Here is a 24,561-nt window from a genome sequence, read left to right on the forward strand (position 1 = left end):
GAAACCAACTCCAGTATTCTTGCCTGAAAAACCCCTAGAGAAGAGCCTGGAGGGCTACAGTCCAAATGATCGCAAAGAGTCAGACACAACTGAGCACTGAGCACACACAAACATTAATTCCTTCATTAGAGATGATCAGCTACGACTCAAAGGAATGAAATCAGTCTGGGTGAAAACGCCTGATGGGAAAATATCATCAAGTACTAGACTCAGACTCTACAGTTTTATCACTTCAGTTCAATCACTCAGTTACATCTGACTCTGCAAACCCAGGGACTGAAGAACCCCAGGCCTCCCTGTCCATCACCTACTCCCAGAGCTGGCTCAGACTCATGTCCATCGAGTCAGTGATGCCATCCAACCATTTCATCCTCTGTCGACCCCTTCTCCTCCTGCCCTCAATCTTTCCCAGCATCAGGGTCTTTTCAAATGAGTCAGTTCTTCGCATCAGGTGGCCAAAGTACTGGAGTTTCAGCTTCAGCATCATCCTTCCAATGAATATTCAGGACTGATTTGCCTTAGAACTTACTGGTTTGATCTCCTTGCAGTCCAAGGGACTCTCAAGAGTCTTCTCCAACACCAGAGTTCAAAAGCATCAATTCTTATGCACTCTGCTTTCTTTATAGTCCAACTTTCACATCCATACATGACAACAGGAGAAACCATAGCTTTGACTAGATGGACCTTTCTTGGCAAACTAATCTCTGCTTTCTAATATGCTGTCTACATTGGTCATAGTTTTTCTTCCAAGGAACAAGTATCTTTTAATTTGATGGCTACAGTCACCATCTGCAGTGATTTTGGAGCCCCCAAAATTAAGTCTGTCACTGTTTCCATTGTTTCCCCATCTATTTGCCATGAAGAGACGGGACTGGATGCCATGATCTTAGTTTTCTGAATGCTGAGCTTTAAGTCGGGTTTTTCATTTAAGTCTTTCATTTTCATCAAGAGACTCTTTAGTTCTTTAGTTCTTCTTCTCTTTCTGCCATAAGGGTGGTGTTATCTGTGTACGAGGTTATTGATATTTCTCCCAGCAATCTTGATTCCAGCTTGTGCTACATCCAGCCAGGCATTTCCCATGATGTACACTGCACAGAAGTTAAATAATAAGGAAGGTGACAAAATACAGCATTGACATGCTCCTTTCCCAATTTGGAACCAGTCTCTTGTTCCATTTCCAGTTCTAATTGTTGCTTCTTGAACTGCATACATATTTCTCAGGAGGCAAGTAAGGTGGTCTGGTATTCCTATCTCTTGAAGAATTTTCCACAGTTTGTTGTAAACCACACAGTCAAAGCCTTGGGCGTAGTCAATAAAGAAGTAGATTTTTTCTGGAACTCTCTTGCTTTTGTGATGATCCAACAGAAGTTCACAATTTGATCTCTGGTTCCTCTGCCTTTTCTAAATCCAGCCTGAACATACAGTTGTTCACGGTTCACATACTGTTGAAGCCTGGCTGGAAGAATTTTGAGCATTACTTTGCTAGCGTGTGAGATGAGTCCAACTGTACAGTAGTTTGAACATTCTTTGGCATTGCCTTTCTTTGGGATTGGAATGAAAATTGACCTTTTCCAGTCCTGTGGCCACTGTTGAGTTTTCCAAATTTACTGACATATTGAGTGAAGCACTTTCACAGCATCGTCTTTTAGGATATGAAATAGCTCAACTGAGATTCCATCACCTCCACTAGCTTTGTTTGTAGTGATGCTTCCTAAGGCCCACTTGACTTCACATTTCAGGATGTCTGGCTCTAGGTGAGTGATCATATCATGCTGGTTATCTGGGTCATGAAGAGCTTTTTGTATAGTTTTCTGTGTATTCTTGCCACCTCTTCTCTTAATATCTTCTGCTTCTGTTAGGTCCATACCGTTTCTGTCCTTTATTGAACCCATCTTATTGAACCCATGAAACGTTCCCTTGGTATCTCTAATTTTCTTGAAGAGATCTCTAGTCTTTCCCATTCTATTGTTTTCCTCTATTTCTTTGCATTGATCACTGAGGAAGGCTTTCTTGTCTCTCCTTCCTATTCTTTGGAACTCTGCATTCAAATGGGTATATTTTTCCTTTTCTCCTTTGACTTTTGCTTCTCTTCTTTTCTCAGCTATTTGTAAAGCCTCCTCAGACAACCCTTTTGCCTTTTCGCATTTCTTTTTCTTGGAGATGGTCTTGATCACTGCCTCCTGTACAATGTCATGAACCTCCATCCATAGTTCTTCAAGCACTCTACCAGGTCTAATCCCTTTAACCTAGTTGTCACTTCCACTGTATAATCATAAGGGATTTAATTTAGGTCATACCTGAATAATGTAGTGGTTTTCCATACTTTCTTCAAGTCTGAACTTTGCAATAAGGAGTTCATGATCTGAGTCACAGTCAGCTCCCGGTCTTGTTTTTGCTGACTATAGAGCTTCTCCATCTTTGGCTGCAAAGAATATAATCAATCTGATTTCGGTATTGACCACCTGGTGATGTCCATGTGTACAGTCATTTCTTGTGTTGTTGGAAGAGAGTGTTTGCTATGACCAGTGTGTTCTCTTGTCAAAACTCTATTAGCCTTTGTCCTGCTTCATTTTGTACTCCAAGGCCAAACATGCCTGTTACTCCAGGTATCTACTAACTTCCTCCTTTTGCATTCCAGTCTCCTCTAATGAAAAGAATATCTTTTTTGGTTGTTAGTTCTAGAAGGTATAGTAGGTCTTCACAGAACCATTCAACTTCAGTTTCTTCAGCACTACCAGTTGGGGCATGGACTTGGATTACTGTGATATTGAATGGTTTGCCTTGGAAACGAACAGAGATCATTCTGTTATTTTTGAGATTGCACCCACGTACTGCATTTCAGACTCATTTGTTGACTATGAGGCTATTCCATTTCTTCTAAGGGATTCTTCTGAGTTAAATTCGTCCATTCCAGTCCACTTGAATTCACTGATTCCTAAAGTCAATGTTCACTCTTGCCAACTCCTATCTGACCTCTTGTAATTTACCTTGAATCATGGACCTAACACTCCAGGTTCCTATGCAATATTGTTTTTTACATCATCAGACTTTATTTCCATCACCAGTCACATCCATAGCTGGGTGTTGTTTTTGCTTTGGCTCAATCTCTTTGTTCTTTCTGGAGTTATTTCTCCACTCTTCTCCAGTAACATACTGGGCACCTACCAACCTGGGGAGCTAATCTTTCAGTGTCTTGTCTTTTTGCCTTTTCATACTTTTCATGGGGTTCTCAAGGCAAGAATACTGAAGTGGTTTGCCATTGCCTTCTCCAGTGGACCATGTTTTGTCAAAACTCTCTACCATGAACTGTCTGTCTTGGATGGCCCTATAGGGCACTGCTCATAGTTTCACTGAGTTAGACAAGGCTGTGGTCCATGTGATTAGTTTTCTGTGATTATGGTTTTCATTCTGTCAGCCACCTGATGGATAAGGATAAGAGGCTTATCAAAGCTTCCTGATCAGAGAGACTGACTGTGGGGGAAACTGGGTCTTGTTCTCATGGGCAGGGCCATGCTCAGTAAATCTTTAAGCCAATTTTCTGTTGATGGGCGGGGCTGTGTTCCCTCCCTGTCATGGTCTCAGGTCAAACAACAGGGAGGGAATATTATAAAATCTATAATATTTTCCTGAAAACATTGCTTGTTAAAGAACCAAAAAAAAAAAAAAAAAAAGACTTTTTCAAATGTTTATTAAGGATTCACAATCAACAATCCTTGCCAGCAACTGCTGAGTCATTCTTCCCTGTAACAGCTTTGCTCCACTGGAAGTTTTTCCAATTATTCTTTTTGGTTTTACATATTTTATTTTCTGAGTCAATAAAGATTAAGTTCGTAGCAAGCTCATGATGAGGCAGGAAGAAACGCAACAGGACACAATCACTGTAACAATGACACAGCCATTGAGGATACAACAAAACTGGTTATAACCAATGTGGCCCAAGATGGCTGAAGATTCGAATTACAAAAGCACTTGAGCCTTATTATACTTTTATTGCAATGCATTAGCATGCTAAATGACACATTCTCAGACACCATAACAGGTCCCAGGCTGACCATAAAAGGACAAAAAGTGGGCTGTGGCCCACTTCCTAGAAACTTCTGCCCCTTCTCTCAAACAGTTACAATAGTCCTACTTCTTAGCGTATGTAATTACCCAGCCCATAAACTAAACACCCCACAGCCTGAAATCTGGTTCTCGCCTTCTGAGACTGACCACATTCTGTCTATGGAATGTATATCTCTCTAAAAGATCTTTTACTTTACTATGGCTTACTCTAGAATTCTTTTCCACATGAAGCCAAGAATCCTCACTTGGCAGCCATCCCAGGAACTCACCCAAGACCTGGGACATGACTATTCTTTCACACCTGCTTCTCCTGCAACAATGGGGCAAGATTAAGGATAATATTTAGTTCAAAAAAAACACAAAAAACCCTAGACATTCTGCTCTTATAAAACCTTTAACACAACCAAATACAACAGAAAGGAAACTGCAGACACAGTTATCAAGTATTTACTGAAGTAAAGATAAGATGTGAGAAATGAAATATTTCCTGCTGAATCAGTAAACAAGGATGTCACAGTCATCAGCAATTGCAGTGACTCATTGGAAAAGACCCTGATGCTGGAAAGATTGAAGTCAAAAGAAGGGGATGACAAAGGATGAGGTGGTTATAAAGCATCACCAACTCAATGGACATGAATCTGAGCAAACTCTGGGAAATACTGGAGGACAGAGAAACCTGGTGTGCTGCAGTCCATGGGTCACAAAAAGTCAGACATCTCTTAGCAACTGAATAATAACAATGTGGGCTGGTAAGCTCTGGGGGCACTCAGAAAGGAGAAGAAACCTGTGATCTAGCAGCCATCGAACTGCAACCACTCCCTACAATGAGCCCCAAGGAAGTTCAGGATGTGAAAAAACTCAGGACACTGACCCCAGGATAGCAAGATGCATATCACAGGAATGATTTCAGTGAGCCCAGACACTTGCATCTTCCCATACACAGAAGAGCATTAAATTCCTTAACTTGGGATATCTGGTTTTCTTTTTATTAACAATCTTTTGATGTTCAGACTACTGTCTTTTGCTACAAAACTTCACTCCTCCTTTCACCTCCTCAGACCAATTCTCTCAGGGTTACTTGAGATGCTGTCTCCCAGACTTGAAGTCCTAAAAATTCCCACAGAATAAAACATAACTCTCAACTTATAGGTTGTGAATATTTTTTAAGTTGACAGATGCATAACCGAAAAGTACATGACACTGATCTCCTCCACGCTGGCTAAACAGGAAAATGAAAACATATAACACTACTGGGAGCACTTCTGAGAAAGAAGACAAATTTAATCCTGATCCTTATCGGTTAAAAATAGGCTGAGACCTTTAACCTTTTGAAACTCTTAAGGATATATCAACAAGAGACAATAAGACATAAAGAATGATGTGTGACTCATAGAGAACGGAGAAAACTGAGAGGATATATTTAGCTGGAGAAAATTATTTCATGCCTGAGAATTTAGCAGACTACAAAGCAGCCTGCCAAATATAAATCTTCTGTAGTTGCACTAACTTTTCCATAGGATTCAAACTGCAACTGGGCAGGACCCTATTGGGCTTTCCTGGGACAGACCTCTTCCTGTAGCCTCTGTTTTAGCTCCTCTCAATAGTACCTAGGTAGTAGTATCTGACACATATTTCCTGAGTTTTTAAGATGCTAAAACCACCACAAAAGGAAGAAATTAACTACTTGATGACTATGAGCATGTAGCTCCCAAACTTCTGGTTCCTAAAGACTGATTATCATCAATCAGAGAACTGTGCAAGAGCTGATCACATACCCTGGGACACTCCCCTCCCTCACCTTGCCTTTTAAAAAGCTTTTCTGATACTCTTTGAAGACTTCAGTGTTTCAGAGCATAAGCCACTCATCCTTGTATTGATGCCTTTAGAAAAAATGCTACACTCTTCCTCACCACAATACAGTGTCAGCAGATTGGCTTTACCCTTTGCAGGCAAGCAGATACAAATTTGGTTCAGTAACAACCTGTAAGTAAGTTTGCTGGAAGTAAGTTTGCTTTTTATTTTAAACAGCACACAAAGGATTCCATATACCTCATCATGGCCATGTCTGCCACATTTGTGAGGTAGAAATTGTTAGGCAGTCACTGTAGGGCCAGGACCTCAGTTCATTTTTTTAACTTCAACTCCTTCTCCCATATAAACATTTTGCTCCACTGACTTAAAGCTATACTTGTTGCTCCAGATTCCAGGCATTCAGAGGAAAGTCTCCCTGGCACGGAGGGTCATAAAATATCCAGACTCAAGACAGAACAATCAGTAACTGTTGACTAACTTATCAGATAGGAAAACACTAGATGGACCATTAACTCTTAGCCCATACTTCTAGTCCTTATCTGGTCCTTAAATGATGGCCTGGGGTCATGAGAAAGAGTCATAGGATAGTGATTCAATGTCTAAGAAAACTCAAGGACAGAAGGATTTTTTAAAAGTCATAAAAATGACAATCTGGACATAGGGACTTTCAAACTAATTGGTCAGAAATTATATAAATCGGGAATGTGAGCCAACCAAAAACGAACAGATCAATACTGGTAAAAATATAAACTGCTATAATTGCCGCCCTTTAGGGGCACTTCACCCCCTCTCAGTGTCTATGCTGGGAACTTTATATTTCTCTCTCCTTTAAAATAATACTCTGCCTATGTGACTATTGGCATGTTTGTAAAGTTCATTCTTTGGCTCCATGAACTAGGATTCGGATTATCTTACCCTGAGAAGTAGAAAAGGAGAAAAAGAAAAGAAGAGACAAACACAACTGCAAGGATACAAGACTGAAACAAATTACTTACAAAAAAATACAGCAATAACAAAAATGTCTGTTAACATATTCCCTGGATTTATAAATACAGACTCCTACCATATCATTAGATAATTAGTCCACTGTTGGGGTGAAGAGGAACTCGGTACATTTTTAGTAAAACAAATACAGCTTTTTGTCACTCTACAAAAGATGATACTGCCAAAAATATACTTTCCTAAGCTGAAAAGTACCTAGAAGAGAAGCCTTCTGATATAATATATTTTTCCAAAGCAGAGGAACTTAAACCTCCTACCTATACTACATAGGCTTCCCTGGTTGCTCAGATGGTAAAGAATCTGCCTGCAATTCAGGAGACCCACGTTCAATTTCTGGGTTGGGAAGATCCCCCAGAGGATGGAATGGCAATCCACTCCAGTATTCTTGCCTAGAGAATTCCATGGACAAAGGAGCCTGGTAGGCAATAGTTCACGAGATCACAAAAAGTTGGACATGAATGAATGACTAACACACACATATACACCTATACTACACATGCCTGCTTAGTTTCCAACCTTTAATAAAAGTTAAAATCAAAGGCCACAAGAAACCAGTTTCCCTTCCTTGCCTCCTACCTGGGAGCTGCAGACCAGAAGGGAGTGACAGGATATACTTAAAATGATGAAAGGGGAAAACCTAAAAGCAAGATTACTCTACCCAGCAAGGATCTCATTTAGATTCAACACAGAAATTAAGAGTTCTACAGAAAAGCAAATGAGAAGAGAATTCAGTATCACCAAACCAGCTTTACAACAAATGCTAAAGGAACTTCTCTAGGCAGAAAACACAAGAGAAGAAAAAGATCCACCAAAACAATAAAGAAAATGGTAAGGGGAACATATATATTGATAATTAATTTGAATGTAAATGGATTAAATGCTCCAACCAAAAGACACAGACTAACTAAATGGATATATAAACAAAACCCTATATATGCTGTCTACAAGTGAACCACTTCAGACCTAGGGGCACATATTGACTGAAAGAAGGGGATGGAAACAGATATTCCGTGCAAATGGAAATTAAAAGAAAGCTGGAGTAGCAATACTCATATCAGATAAAATAGACTTTAAAATAATGTTACAGGAGACAAAGAACCATATTACATAATGATCAAGGGATCGATCCAAGAAGATATAACAATTATAAATGTTTCTGCACCCAACAGAGGAGCACCTCAATACATAAGGCAGATGCTAAAACCACAAAATGGGAAATCAACAGTAAAATAATAATAGTGGGGGAATTTGTTGTTATTCACTTACTAAGTGACTAAGTACTCTTTGTGACCCCATGGACTGCAGCACACCAGGCTTCCTTGTCCTTCACTATCTCCAGAGTTTGCTCAAACTCATGCCCACTGAGTCAGTGATGCCATCCAACCATCTTATCCTCTGTTGCCCTCTTCTCCTGCCCTCAATCTTTCCCAGCATCACGGTCTTTTCCAGTGAGTTGGCTCTTCATATCAGGTGGCCAAAGTATTGGAGCTTCAGCTTCAGCATCAGTCCTTCCAATGAATATTCAGGGTTGATTTCCCTTAAGATTGACTGATTTGATCTCCATGCTGTCCAAGGAACTCTCAAGAGTCTTCTCTAGCAACACAGATTCAAAAGCATCAATCCTTCAGCACTCAGCATTCTTTATGGCAGAACTCTCATATCATGACTACTGGAAAAATCATAGCTCTGACTATACGGACCTTTGTTGGCCAAGTGATGCCTCTGCTTTTCAATATGCTGTCTAGGTTTGTCAAAGCTTTTCTTCCAAGGAGCAAGCGTCTTTTAATTTCATGGCTGTAGTAACTGTCCACAGTGATTTTGGAGTCTAATAAAATCTACCACTATTTCCATTTTTTCCCAGTCTATTTACCATGAAGTGATGGGACTGATGCCATGATCTTTGTTTTTTGAACACTGAATTTTAAGCCAGCTTTTTCACTCTCCTCTTTCAGCTTTTTCACTCTTCTCTTTCATATTCATCAAGAGGCTCTTTAGTTCCTCTTCACTTTCTGTCATTGTGGGGGCTATCATCTGCATATCTGAGGCTGTTGATATTTCTCCCAGCAATCTTGATTCCAGCTTGTGAGTCATCCAGCTTGGCATTTTTCATCATGTACTCTGCATATAAATTAAATAAGCAGAGTGACAATATACAGTCCTGACATGCTCCTTTCCCAAATTGAATTTTTGTTAAAATGGGGGACTTTAACAGCCTACTTACACCAATGGACAGATCATCCAGATAGAAAATAACTAAGGAAACACAATCTTTAAATGAAAAAAATGACACAATGGACCAAACAGATTTCACTAATATTTTTACAACATTCCACACAAAAGTGGCAGAATACACTTTCTTCTCAAGTGCACATAAAACATTCTCCAGGATAGGTTACATTTTGGGTCACAAATCAAGCCTCAGGACATTTAAGAAAACTGAAATCGTATCATACATGTTTTCTGACCACATTGCCATGAGATTAGAAATCAATTACAAGAAAAAAAAAACTATTAAAAACACAAACACGTGGAGGCTACCCTACTAAATAACCAAGAGCTCATGAGAAATCAAAGAGAAAATTTTAAAAATACATAGAAACAAAAACACAGTGACCCAAAACCTATGGGACACAGCAAAAGCAGTTCTAAGAGGAAAGTTTATGGCAATTCAATCTCCCCTCAAGAAACAAGAAAAATCTCAAATATACAATCTAACCTTATACCTAGAGCAATTATAGAAAGAAAAATTTTAAAACCCCAAATCATAAAGATCGTAATAGAAATAAATGAAATAGAAAACAATAGTGAAGGACTTCCCTGGTGGGGTGGGGGAGTGATGAATTGTGAGACTGAGACTGACATACATGCAGTGCCATGTATGAAACAGATAGCTAGGGCGAACCTGCTATACAGCACAGGGAGGTCAGTTTGAAACTTTGTGGTGACCTAGATGGGTGGGACTGGGGTGGGGGGTGGGGTGGGAGGCCCACAGGGAGGGGCCTGTGTATATACATATAGCTGATTTATCAAGCTGTACAGCAGAAATTAATACAACATTGTAAAGCAATTATACTCCAATAAAACAACAACAACAACAAAAAAAAAACACTAAAAGTCATGAATTCACTTGTTAAATTCCTTGAAAAATAGAATCTCAAGATTACCAAGTCTCCTGAAACTCAAAGGAAGGAGAGGCAATGGCAGTGATAACACACCGTGGAATCAATACAGAGGACACAGGACTTCCCATTTGAAAATGATTAAAGAAAGAATATAAGCTCTGCTCCCTTGCTGCAGTCAGAAGCAATTTTCTAAAGTACAAGCCTTAATAGTCTTAAAACGAGGGGCAAAAATAAACTCATACATGATGATGATGTAGCTTATGGCATATAAGAGTGATCTGCAAGTAGTAGACAAAACAGCTAAATGGAGGCCAAAGGAACTTATTTCTCATTGCTTCTGAGTGAGGGTGTATGAAGCAGAGTATCATTCGGTATTTCTGGTGTGAAAATTTTCCTAGTTGATCAGATACTATGAACACATTTAAGTGACATACCTGGGAACTTGTCTACAATAGTGCATACGTGACGCAAGCAATACAAGAGCCAATCAAAAGTTAAACAGAAAACACCACAAACAAATCTACTCCAGAGCACACATCAGCAAATTCCACATTTCAAACACAACTCTGCCTTACATAAGGCATAAACACAAACTTGAAAAGATACATGCTCCTCCATGTGCATTATTTACAACAGCCAAGACATGAAAGCAACCTAAGAGTCCATTAATGCATAAACAAAATGTGAGACACACATACACATATACAAAATTATTCAGCCATAAAAAAGGAGGAAACTTTGCCATTTACAGCAACATGGATGGACATAGAGTATATTAAGTAAAATAAATCAGATGAGAAAGACAAATATTATATGATCTCACTTATATGTGCAATCTAAAAAAAAAAAAATGAGCAAATGTAACAAAACAGAAGCAGATCCAGATAAAGAGGATTAGTGATCCCAACAGGGGAGAAGGATAGGGGGATGAGTAAAATAGGTTAGGGAGATAAAGAGGTACAAACGTCCAAACTTACAAAACAAATTAGCAAAAGGGATGTAATGTACAGCACAGAGATCACAGTTAATAATACTATAATAACTTTGTACAGCAACAGATGGTAACTAGTCTTATTGTGGTAATTATCTTACAGAATATAAAAATATCAAATTATTATCTTGTATCAGTTCTGTTCAGTCGCTCAGTCATGTCCGACTCTTTTCGATCCCATGAATCACAGCATGCTAGGCTGCCCTGTCCATCACCAACTCCCGAGGTTCACCCAAACGCATGCCCATTGTGTTGGTAATGCCATTCAACCATCTCATCCTCTGTCATCCCCTTCTCCTCCTGTCCTCAATCTATCCCAGCACCAGTGTCTTTCCCTCTGAGTCAGCTCTCTGTATCATGTCACAAAAGTATTGGAGTTTCAGCTTCAACACCAGTCCCTCCAATGAACACCCAGGACTGATTTTTAGGATGGACTGGTTGGATCTCCCCGTAGTCCAAGGGACACTCAAGAGTCTTTTCCAACACCACAGTTCAAAAGGATTCAAAGTTCAGCTTTCTTTATAGTCCAACTCTCACATCATACATGACCACAGGAAAAACCATAGCCTTAACTAGATGCACTTTTGTTGGCAAAGTAATGTCTCTGCTTTTTAATACGCTGTCTAGGTGGGTCATAACTTTCCTTCCAAGGAGTAAGCGTCTTTTAATTTCATGGCTGCAATCACCATCTGCAGTGATTTTGGAGTCCAGAAAAATAAAGTCAGCCACTGTTTCCACTGTTTCCCCATCTATTTGCCATGAAGTGATGAGACCAGATACCATGATCTTAGTTTTCTGAATGTTGAGCTTTAAGCCAACTTCTTCACTCTCCTCTTTTACTTTCATCAAGAGGCTCTTTAGTTCTTCTTCACTTTTTGCCATAAAAGTGGTGTCATCTGCATATCTGAGGTTATTGATATTTTTCCTGGCAATCTTGATTCCAGCTTGTGCTTCCTCCAGCCCAGCATTTCTCATGATGTACTCTGCATATAAGCTAAACAAGCAAGGTGACAATATACAGCCTTGACATATTCCTTTTTGGAACCAGTCTGTTGTTCCCTGTCCAGTGCTAACTGTTGCTTCCTGACCTGTATACAGTATTCTCAAGAGGCAGGTCAGGTGATCTGGTATTCCCATCTCTTTCAGAATTTTCCACAGTTTATTGTGATCCACACAGTCAAAGGCTTTGGCGTAGTCAATAAAGCAGAAATAGACATTTTTCTGGAACTCTCTTGCTTTTCCATGATCCAGTGGATGTGAAAAGAAGAGAGGCAAAAAGCAAAGGAGAAAAAGAAAGATATAACATCTGAATGCAGAGTTCCAAAGAATAGCAAGAAGAGATAAGAAAGCCTTCTTCAGTGATCAATGCAAAGAAATAGAGGAAAACAATAGAATGGGAAAGACTAGAGATCTCTTCAAGAAAATTAGAGATACCAAGGGAACATTTCATGCAAAGATGGGCTTGATAAAGGACAGAAATGGTATGGACCTCACAGAAGCAGAAGATGTTAAGAAGAGGTGGCAAGAATACATGGAAGAACTGTACAAAAAAGATCTTCATGACACAGATAATCATGATGATGTGATCACTAATCTAGAGCCAGACATCTTGGAATGTGAAGTCAGTGGGCCTTAGAAAGCATCACTACGAACAAAGCCAGTGGAGGTGATGGAATTCCAGTTGAGCTATTTCAAATCCTGAAAGATGATGCTGTGAAAGTGCTGCACTCAATATGCCAGCAAATTTGGAAAACTCAGCAGTGGCCACAGGACTGGAAAAGGTCAGTTTTCATTCCAATTACAAAGAAAGGCAATGCCAAAGAATGCTCAAACTACCGCACAACTGCACTCATCTCACATGCTAGTAAAGAAATACTCAAAATTCTCCAAGCAAGGCTTCAGCAACACGTTAACCATAAACTTCCTGATGTTCAAGCTGGTTTTAGAAAAAGGCAGAGGAACCAGAGATCAAGTCGCAAACATCCACTGGATCATCGAAAAAGCAAGAGAGTTCCAGAAAAACATCTATTTCTGCTTTATTAACTATGCCAAAGCCTCTCACTGTGTGGATCACAATAAACTGTAGAAAATTCTGAGAGAGATGAGAATACCAGAACTCCTAACCTGCCTCTTGAGAAATCTGTATGCAGGTCAGGAAGCAACAGTTAGAACTGGACATGGAACAACAGACTGGTTCCAAATAGGAAAAGGAGTACGTCAAGGCTGTATATTGTCACCCTGCTTATTTAACTTATATGCAGAGTACATCATGAGAAATGCTGGACTGGAAGAAACACAAGCTGGAATCAAGATTGCCGGGAGAAATATCAATAACCTCAGATATGCAGATGACACCACCCTTATGGCAGAAAGTGAAGAGGAACTAAAAAGCCTCTTGATGAAAGTGAAAGAGGAGAGTGAAAAAGTTGGCTTAAAGCTCAACATTCAGAAATCGAAGATCATGGCATCCGGTCCTATCACTTCATGGGAACTAGATGGAGAAACAGTGGAAACAGTGTCAGACTTTATTTTTGGGGGCTCCAAAATCACTGCACATTGTGACTGCAGCCATGAAATTAAAAGACGCTTACTCCTTGGAAGAAAAGTTATGACCAACCTAGATAGTATATTCAAAAGCAGAGACATTACTTTGCCAACTAAGGTCCGTCTAGTCAAGGCTATGGCTTTTCCAGTGGTCATGTATGGATGTGAGAGTTGGACTGTGAAGAAGGCTGAGCGCTGAAGAATTGATGCTTCTGAACTGTGGTGTTGGGGAAGACTCTTGAGAGTCCCTTGGTCTGCGGGGAGATCCAACCAGTCCATTCTGAAGGAGATCAACCCTGGGATTTCTTTGGAAAGAATGATGCTAAAGCTGAAACTCCAGTACTCTGGCCACCTCATGCAAAGAGTTGACTCATTGGAAAAGACTCTGATGCTGGGAGGGATTGGGGGCAGGAGGAGAAGGGGACGACCGAGGATGAGATGGCTGGATGGCATCACGGACCCAATGGACGTGAGTCTGAGTGAACTCCAGGAGATGTGATGGACCGGGAGGCCTGGTGTGCCGCGATTCATGGGGTCACAAAGAGTCGGACACGACTGAGTGACTGAAATGAACTGAACTGAACTGAACTGAACTGAACTGAAGTGGATGTTGGCAATTTGATCTCTGATTCCTCTGCCTTTTCTAAAACCAGCTTGAACATCTGGAAGTTCATGGTTCACATAATGCTGAAGCCTGGCTTGGAGAATTTTGAATATTACTTTACTAGCATGTGACATGAGTGCAGTCGTGAGGTAGTTTGAGCATTCTTTGGCATTGCCTTTCTTTGGGATTGGAATGAAAACTGACCTTTTCCAGTCACTGCTGAGTTTTCCAAATTTGCTGGCATATTTAGTGCAGCGCTTTCACAGCATCATCTTTTAGGATATGAAATAGCTCAACTGAAATTCCATCACCTCCACTAGCTTTGTTTGTAGTGATGCTTCCTAAGGCCCACTTGACTTCACCTTCCAGGATGTCTGGCTCTAGGTGAGTGATCATACCACTATGATTATCTGGGAAATGAAGATCTTTTTTTTTCAGTTCTGTGTATTCTTGCCACCTCTTCTTAGTATCTTCTGCTTCTGTTAGGTCCCTACAATTTCTGTCCTTTATTGCACCCATCTTTGCATGAAATGTTCCCTTGGTGTTTCTAATTTTCTTGAAGAGATCTCTAGTCTTTCCCATTCTATTGTTTTCCTCTATTTCTTTGCACTGATCACTGAAGAAGGCTTTCTTATCTCTCCTTGCTATTCTTTGGAACTGTGCATTCAAATGGGTATATCTTTCCTTTCCTCCTTTGCTTTTTGCTTCTCTTCTTTTCATAGCTATTTGTAAGTCCTCCTCAGACAGCCATTTTGCTTTTTTGCTTTTCTTTTTCTTGGGGATGGTCTTGCTCCCTGTCTCCTGTACAATGTCATGAACCTCCCTCCATAGTTCATCAGGCACCTTAAATCTATTTCTCACTTCCACTGTATAGTCATAAGGGATTGATTTAAGTCATACCTGAATGGTGTAGTGGTTTTCCCCACTTTCTTCAATTTAAGTTGAATTTGGCTTGTATAACTGAAACTAATACTTTAAGGCAATCATACTTCATTTTTTTTTCACTAGGAGAAAAAGTATGTTAACTCCAGAGACACCAAATGGAGATAATGATTACAGTAGATTTTCATTGTAACTAGAGGCAAGTTTTCCCCTTCTTTATAACTTATAGTTTAAAACTTTATAATCACCTGTTAGGGTGTTGGAGGAATATTTAGGCCCCATTTTTTATATTTCCCTAGGAATGGAGAGAATTTCTATAGGAGTGAAAGTAATAGGAAGACCTACTTTTCTCCATTTCTTTGCTTCCAACTCTCCAGAGAAGGCACACCTCAGCTGATTGGTTAGACTAGAGACAAACCTGCCTCAGTGAGCCCTTTCTTCTCTTTTTCAAATCTAGCTAGTTTGCAGAATCTTAACTTATACACCTTCATGTCCTCTGGTATAGCCTCTGTCTTTATGGGAAAAGTCTTCAGCTGTACCAGTGTAAAGGACAGTATATCTAATTCATAGTTGAAGTATTAATAAATCCAGTTGGTAACAGATCCAAAGCCATTATCTTCCATGTTTTCTCAGCAGCTGACATTCTGATATTCATTTATCTTTTATCTCATTTCTACACTGGTCACACAGTTAGGAGGAAAAAACAAAGATGTTTACTGTTCCCCTAAAGCTACAAGCCAGGAAAAGAGGTAAAATGAAAATAAACAAGACAGAGAAGAGCTCTTTTCCCTTCTTGTCCTCATTATTTTTTAAAGCACTTAATAAGAACCCACATGTGGAGAGGAAAAGATGGTTTTGCCTTATCAAAGAAATACATTAGCTCTATAGACAACAGTATCAACATGATCACACAAGCTCAGCAAAAGTTAAAAAGCCAAAGCAAAGTTTAGCGATGGGAACTAAGCGAATGGAGTAACAGACTGCTTCCAAATAGGAAAAGGAGTACGTCAAGGCTGTATATTATCACCCTGCCTATTTAACTTATATTCTGAGTACATCATGAGAAACTCTGGGTTGGGTGAAGCACAAGCTGGAATCAAGATTGCTGAGAGAAATATCAATAACCTCCCATATGCAGATGACACCACTTTTATGGCAAAAAGTGAAGAAGAACTAAAGAGCCTCTTGATGAAACTGAAAGAAGAGAATGAAAAGTTGGCTTAAAACTCAACATTCAGAAAACTAAGATCATGGTACCTGGTTCCATTAATTCATGGAAAATAGATGGGGAAACAGTGGAAATACTGTCGGACTTTATTTTCTTGGGCTCCAAAATCACTGCAGATGGTTACTGCAGCCATGAAATTATACTTATTGCTTAGAAGAAAAGTTATGACCAAACTAGACAGCATTATAAACAGCAGACATTACTTTCCCAACAAAGGTCCGCCTAGTCAAAGCTATGGTTTTTCCAGTGGTCAGGTATGGGTGCAAGAGTTGGACTATAAAGAAAGCTGAGCTGAACTGAAGAACTGATGTTTTTGAATTGTGGTGTTGGAGAAGACTCTTGAGAGTCCCTTGGATGGCAAAGAGATCAAACCAGTCAATCCTGAAGGAAATCAGTCCTGAATATTCACTGGAAGGACTGATGCTGAAGCTGAAACTTCAATACTTTGGCCACATGATGCAAAGAACTGACTCATTTGAAAAGACCCTGATGTTGGGAAAGATTGAGGGTGGGAGGAGAAGGGGATGACAGAGGATGAGGTGGCTGGATGGCCTCACTGACTCAACGGACATGAGCTTGAGTAAACTCTGGGAGTTGGTGATGGACAGGGAAGCCTGGCCTTCTGCAGTCCATGGGATTGCAAAGAGTCAGACACAACTGAGCGACTGATCTGAACTGAACTAAGCATATGCAAAAAATACTAGAAAACAGTATTTACATACAGGAACATGATAAGATTTTGAAACAACCTCATATTTTAAAGACTCTTCTAGATTTGAAATTTTGATTTCCATCTAAAACTATCTTCAGTTTGCATAAAATAAAGTGAAAATCGCTCAGTTATGTCCAACTCTTTACGACCCCATGGACTGTATAGTCCCTGGAATTCTCCAGGCCAGAATACTGGAGTGGGTAGCCTTTCCCTTCTCCAGGGGATCTTCCCAACCAGGGGATCGAACCCAGGTCTGCCGCATTGCAGATGGATTCTTTACCAGCTGAGCCACAGGGGAAACTCGAGAATACTGGAGTGGGTAGTCTATCCCTTCTCTAGCAGATTTTCCTGACCCAGGAATTGAACTGGGTCTCCTGCATTGCAGGCGGATTCTTTACCAACTGAGCTATGAGGGAAGGCCTCAGAGCTTCAGTTTGCATGGACTGCTTTAAATCATGCTTTTGATAGCTTCTACAGCATAGTTTAAGGGCATCCCTTGTGGCTCAGCTGGTAAAGAATCCACCTGAAATGTGGGGGTCCTGGGTTGAATTGTTGGATTGGGAAGATCCTCTGGAGAAGGAAAAAGCTACCTACTCCAGTATTCTGGCCTAGAGAATTCCATGGACTGTTATATATATAGTCCATGGGGTAGCAAAGAGTAGAACATGACTGAGCAACTTTCAAATAGCAGATCAAATAAAGTACAACTATACTATAAAAATATATCAGTGAATAAACATGAACCTCTTCTTTATTTGTAAAGAAAACAACATTATCCATTACTGTTCAAAGTTTCTGAAGGGACTGAATCATAAAATATATGTGAACAAGTTTATTAAAATTCCAGACACATTTTAGTTTTATCTATAGACTGCAGCTACTATCTTTAGCCACTAGGTGGCAATGTTGCTACAGTAAATTATTGTAAAAAGGCCATTTCAGTTTTACTTAACAACAAAAGTACCATGTATTTTACAGGACTTTCCTGCCATCTAGTGAGCTGATACATAAAACTCTGGACACCTAAAAGAAGAGACTGTGATAATTTCACATTCTATAACAAATTACATGCTAATGGTGTCTTTACACTTCATTTTTAACTCTTAATTCATCTGAAATGAGAAATGTGAGAAATGCTATGAAAAGGGCATTGCATAAGGTAAGACATTTGTTGATAGCTAATAAAAGTGTTTGAAAATTTACCTCTGATCCCAAACTGAGAGAAATGATCTCATCCTCAAAAGCAGAATGTGTGTCAATATGAGCAGGAATTCCTGAGATTGAAGATAGGGTAACAGGTCACTTCACTTTTCTTTTTAGTACATTTAGGACATCTCTAAATATAGCCTCAAGGATTATAGTGAAAACATCATTTGATAAACAGGAATCTACTGTAATTTTAGGTAAAAGGAAACATTTAAGATGAATGTAAATAAAATTAAATTTGTTGTTGCTGCTGTTGTTGAGTATCTAAGCCGTGTCCAATTCTTTGTGACCCCATGGACTGCAGCATGCTAGGCTTCCGTGTCCTTCAATATGCCCAGAGTTTGCTCAAATTCACATCCATTGAGTCAGTGATGCTATTTAACCATCTCATTCTCTGCTGCTCCCTTCTTCTTTGCCTTCAACATATTCCCAGCATCAGGGTGTTTACCCAAGGGTCACTCATTCCCATCTGGTGGCCAAAGTATTGGAGCTTCACTCTCAGCATCAGTTCTTCCAAAGAATATTCAGCATGGATTTCATTTAGGATTACTGCTTTGATCTCCATGGACTCCACAGGACTCTCAAGAGCCTTCTGCAGCACAGCAATTCAAAAGATTCAAATCTTTGGTACGCAGCCTTCTTTATGATCAAACTCTCACATCCATACATGACTAAGGGAAAACCAAAGCTTTGACCATAGAGACCTTTGTTGGCAAAGTGATGCCTCTGATTTTAGTACACTGTTTAGCTTTGTCATTGCTTTCGTTCCAAGGAGCAAGTATCTTTTAATTTCATGGCTGCAGTTACCGTCCATGGTGATTTTGGAGCCCAAGAAAATAGTCTGTCACTGTTTCCACTTTTCCCCTTTTATTTTCCCTGAAGTGATGGGAAGAGATGCCGTGATCTTAGCTTTTTGAATGTTGAGTTTTAAGCCAGCTTTTTCAGTCTCCTATTTCACCCTCATCAAGAAGCTCTTTAGTTCCTCTTCAATTTCTGCCATTATCGTGGTATCATCTACATATCTGAGGTTGTTGATATTTCTCCCGGTAATCTTACTTCCAGCTTGTACTTCATCCAGCCTGGCATTTTGCATAATGTATTCTGCATATAAGTTAAATAAGCAGGGTGACAATACACAGTCTTTCCTAATTTTGATATATTCATTTCCCAATTTTGAACTACTCCATTGTTCCATATCTGGTTCTAATTCTTGCTTCTTGACTTGCATATCAGTTTCTCAGGAGACCAGTAAGGTGGTCAGAGATAAATTATCTCTTTAATAATTTTCCAGTTTCTTGTGATTCCAAAGGCAAAAGCTTTAGTGTAGTCAATGCAGAAGCAGATGATATTCTGCAACTCCCTTGCTTTATAATCCAATGGATGTCGGCAATTTGATCTCTGGTTCCTGTTTTTTCTAAATCCAGCTTATACATCTGGAATTTCTTGGTTTACACACTGCTGAAGCCTAGCCTGAAGGATTTTGAGCACAAGCTTGCTAGAATATGAAATGTGTGCAACTGTACAGAAGTTGGCCTTAGCATTGTCCTTCTTTGGGAATGGAATGAAAATTGATCTTTTCCAATACTGTGGCCAGTGCTGACTTTTCCAAATTTCCTGACATACTATGTGCAGAACTGTAACAGCCTCATCGTTTAGGATCTGAAACAGCTTAGCTGGAATTCCATCACCTTTACTAGATTTGATCATAGTAATGTTTCCCAAGGCCACTTGACTTCACATTCCAGGATGTCTGGCTCTAGGTGAGTGACTATATCATCATGGTTATCAGGGTCATTAAGACTTTTTTTTTCCCTGTGTATTCTTGCCACCTGTTCTTAATCTCTTTTGCTTCTGTTAGGTCCTCACAGTTTTTGTCCTTTATCGTGCCCATCCTTACATGAAATGTTCCCTTGATAAACCCAATTTTCCTAAAGAGAGCTCTAGTTTTTCCTATTGATTATTTACCTCTATTTCTTTGCACTGGCCACTTAAGAAGGCTTTCTTATCTCTCCTTGATATTCTCTAGAACTCTGCATTCAGATGGCTGTATCTTTCCCTATCTCCCTTGCCTTTCACTCCTCTTCTCATCTCAGCTATTTGTAAAGCCTCCTCAGACAATCACTTTGCCTTCTTGCACTTCTTTACTTTGGGATGGCTTGGTCACCGCCTCCTGTACAATGTTATGAACCTCCGTCCATAGTTATTCAGGCACTCTATCAGGTCTAATTCCTTGAATTTATTCATCACTTCCACTGTATTATCATAAGGGATTTGATTTAGGTTATACCTGAATGGCCTAGTGGTTTTCCCTACTTTCGTCTATTTAAACCTGAATTTTGCAATAAGGAGCTCATGATCTTAACCACAGTCAGCTCCCAGTCTTGTTTCTGCTGACTGTATAGAGCTTTTCCATCTTCAGCTGCAAACAATATAATCAATCTGATTTCGGTATTGAGCATCTAGTGATGTCCACATGTACACTCATCTTTTGTGTTGCTGGAAGAAGGTGTTTGCTATGACCAGTGCATTCTCTTGGCAAAACTCTGTTAGCCTTTGCCCTGCTTCATTTTGTACTTCTAGGCCAAACTTGCCTGTTAATCCAGGTATCATGTAACTTCCTACTTTTGCATTCCAATCCTCTATAATGAAAAGGACACCTTTCTTTTTGGTGTTAGTTCTAGAAGGTCTTGTAGGTCTTCATAGAACCAATCAACTTCAGATTCTTCGGTAATAGTGGTTGGGGCATAGACTTGGATTGCTGTGATACTGAATGGTTTGCCTTGGAAATGAACCAAGATCAGTTTTGCACCCAAGTACTGCATTTCAGACCCTTTTGTTGATGATGATGGCTACTCCACTTCTTCTAAGGGATTCTTGTCCACAGTAGTAGATATGATGATCATCTGAGTTAAACTCTCCCACTCTCACCCACTTAAGTTCACTAATTCCTAAGATGTCGATGTTCACTCTTGCCATCTCCTGTGTGACCACATCCAGTTTACCTTGATTCACGGACCTAACATTCCAGGTTCCTATGCAATATTGTTCTTTACAGCATTGGACTTTACTTTCACCACCAGACATATCTACAACTGTCATTTCCGCTTTGGCCCAGCTTCTTCATTTTTTCTGGAGCTATTAGCAATTACCTCCACTCTCCCCAGTAGTATAATGGACACTTTCTGACCTGTGGGGCTCATCTTCCAGATCACAGCCTTCATGGATCACAGCCTTGTTGTGGCAAAGGTGACTGTGTGACTCAATGAAGCTATGGCCATGCTGCGCAGGGTCACTCAAGATGGACAGGTCACAGTGGAGAGTTCTGACAAAATGTGGTCCACTGGAGGAGGGAATGGCAAACCACTCCAGCATTTTTGCCATGAATCCCATGAACAGTATGAAAATTAAACTAGGTTTAAACTAAAAATATAACTTTACATTAAAGCACCACTGTGACTTGATTGCAAAATCAAGACTTGAGAGTCACTGCTTAACCAGGGCATTTCCCAAATCTCATCCCAAGATAGCTAACAAAGTCATTCTGACCTATGAATACTGGATTCCCAAGTACTTGCAGAACAAAAACAACAGCCAGGCATGAAGACTAATCTTAAGACTATTTAAGATATGGCTTCTTTCACCAGTCTCTCAATCGACACTGTTGTGGTTTTTCAGTCACGTCGATCTCTTTATGATCCCATGGACTGCAGCATGACAGGTTTCCCTGTCCATCACCATCTCTCAGAGTTTGCTCAAACTCAGGTCCACTGAGTAGGTGATGCCACCCAACCATCTCATCCTCTGTTGTCCCATTCTCCTCCTGCCTTCAATCTTTCCAAACATCAATGTCTTTTTCAACAAGTCAGTTCCTCCCATCAGGTGGCCAAAGTATTGGAGCTTCTGCTTCAGCACCAGTCCTCCCAATGAATATTCAGGGTTGATTTCCTTTAGGATTGACTGGTTTGATATCCCTGTGTCCAAGGGACTCTCAAGAGTCTTCTCCAGCACCAAAGTTTGAAGGCATCAATTCTCTGGCACTCAGCCTTCTTTATGGTCCAGCTCTCACATCCATACATGACTACTGGAAAAAACCATAGCTTTGACTATATGAACCTTTGCTGACAAAGTGATATCTATGTTTTTCAATATGCTATCTAGTTTTGTCATAGCTTTTCTTCAAAGGAGGAAGCACCTTTTAATTTCATGGCTGCAGTCACTGTCCACAGTGATTTTGGAATCCAAGAAAATAAAAGTCTACCACTGGTTCCATTTTTTTCCCCATTTATTTACTGTGAAGTGATGGGACCGAATGCCATGATCCTCTTTTTTACAAATATTGAGCTTAAGCCAGCTTTTTCACTCTCCTCTTTCACCTCCATCAAGAGGCTCTTTAGTTCCTCTTTGCTTTCTGCCATTAGGGTGGTGCCATTTACATATCTGAGATTACTGATACTTCTCCCATCAATCTTGATTCCAACTTGTGATTCATCCAGTCCAGCATTTCGTATGATGTACTCTGTATATAAGTTAAATAAGCAGGGTGACAATATACACCCTCAATCTACACTGACTGAGTATCTGTATTACTTGAAAGAAACTTTGCTACATCATGTAAGTATATAAAGCTAGTAAGACACAATCCCTGTCCTTAAGGAGTTTATAGACCAACGGAAAGACTAAGCTATCACAAAACATGATAAATGCAGAGGGAAAAAATGCCATAACTTGTCACTAATAAAGCCCTCAATATCATTTGATTAGTACAAATATCAGATGAAGATGCTAACAAGTGCAAAAAAGTTAATAACCTAAAAATTTTCCATTAATAAGTCATCCTAGAATTATCTTCCACATTCTCTACAGAAGAATAAGAAGATCAAGATGATCTAACTAATTAGCCTTCTTCTTGATACCTATAAATTATTTGATTTCTTCCATTTTACATGCTTGCTTTGTTTTTAAAGCAATCTTCTTCCTCTCCAAAAAATACAATGTTGGGGGGGGGGGACAAAAGAAAATCACAAATAATAACATGTCAGTCTGTTTACACTTAAGATGCAAATTCCTCAAGAAACTGAGTGTAAAATTGCAAAGGGATTAAAATCAACACAGGTAACGGACATAAGGAAATTACTCTAAGAGTAAATTTAAGCAAAAAAATAATATCTTTGATCTTAGGGAGCTATGAAATTTATGACTGGAATTGTAAAAGAAGAAATACTCACCATGCCCAGGTTCATACTGGTTTATAGTCAATTGATCAGGTTTATGTTTAATGAATCCTTCCTTCAACCATTTCTCTAAAATGCTCTCACAAATGTCAGGAAGACCTGAAATCAGTAATGATAAAAGTGAAACATATTAAATTATTTACTTTTCATGTTTAACCCAAGAATGAAAAAAAACAGTGACTGTGATAAAAATCATAGAGCTCTTAGTTTAGTAGTCAAATCCAAACATAACAGTAAACTCACAAGCAAAGGAAAATAAAAACAAAATCTTAATAATCTTTTAAAATTATTTTGTTAACTTTATCAAATAAAATATACAAAAGTATTTTGCAGAAAACAATTTTGGTATTTTTTAAAGTAGCAATAAAATTATAAAATTTACTATATTATATGGAAACTAGCCTGACCAATTTCTTATTATCTTAAATTATTAATTTATTTTAAATTTAAGTATTTGAAATTATTTCTTTTTAAAAAACACATTTTTCAAAGTAGAACTAAGTTACTTTTATTGAGGTCATAAATGTTATCTCATGAGGCAAAGGAAATCCTTAAATAAGATGAAAGTCATAAATATACACATAAATTGAATTCCAAAGACATCTACCAAAGGATTAATATCTAAATTATACGGTAAAATCTTGTTACTACATTGGACTACTCATTAGAAAAAACTAGCAAAGAAGATGAAAAAAGAATTCACAGAAAAGGAAATAAAAATGGCCAATCTCTCTAGTAATCGAATATAAAGTTAAAAGTGATATTTCACATGCCGCTGGGGTAGGGGGTAAGGAAGTAAGCACTTTGTGAGAGAATGTTAGTATAGCTCTTTTAGGATGCAATCTGTCAGTGTCTACTGATATTTTTTTTTTCCTTTTTTTTTTTTTTTTAATTTTAAAATCTTTAATTCTTACATGCATTCCCAAACATGAACCCCCCTCCCACCTCCCTCCCCATAACATCTTTCTGGGTCATCCCCATGCACCAGCCCCAAGCATGCTGCATCCTGCGTCAGACATAGACTGGCGATTCAATTCACATGATAGTATACATGTTAGAATGGCATTCTCCCAAATCATCCCACCCTCTCCCTCTCCCTCTGAGTCCAAAAGTCCGTTATACACATCTGTGTCTCTTTCCCTGTCTTGCATACAGGGTCGTC

General features: G+C 39.3%; 1 protein-coding gene across 1 annotated transcript in view; it reads right to left on the bottom strand.

Moving 5' to 3' along the window:
- ALKBH8 (alkB homolog 8, tRNA methyltransferase) overlaps positions 1-24,561 on the bottom strand; it is a 137,113-nt gene that overhangs the window by 71,619 nt on the left and 40,933 nt on the right. Inside the window, exons 6-7 of the mRNA XM_027979164.3 lie at positions 23,394-23,498; positions 18,166-18,236 (exon numbers count right to left, since the gene is read on the bottom strand). Coding sequence (XP_027834965.2) covers positions 18,166-18,236; positions 23,394-23,498 — 176 coding nt within the window. The remainder of the gene's footprint in view (positions 1-18,165; positions 18,237-23,393; positions 23,499-24,561) is intronic.

This window comes from Ovis aries, chromosome 15 (genome assembly GCF_016772045.2).
Source record: "Ovis aries strain OAR_USU_Benz2616 breed Rambouillet chromosome 15, ARS-UI_Ramb_v3.0, whole genome shotgun sequence".
In the NCBI taxonomy this organism is placed as follows: Eukaryota; Metazoa; Chordata; class Mammalia; order Artiodactyla; family Bovidae; genus Ovis; species Ovis aries.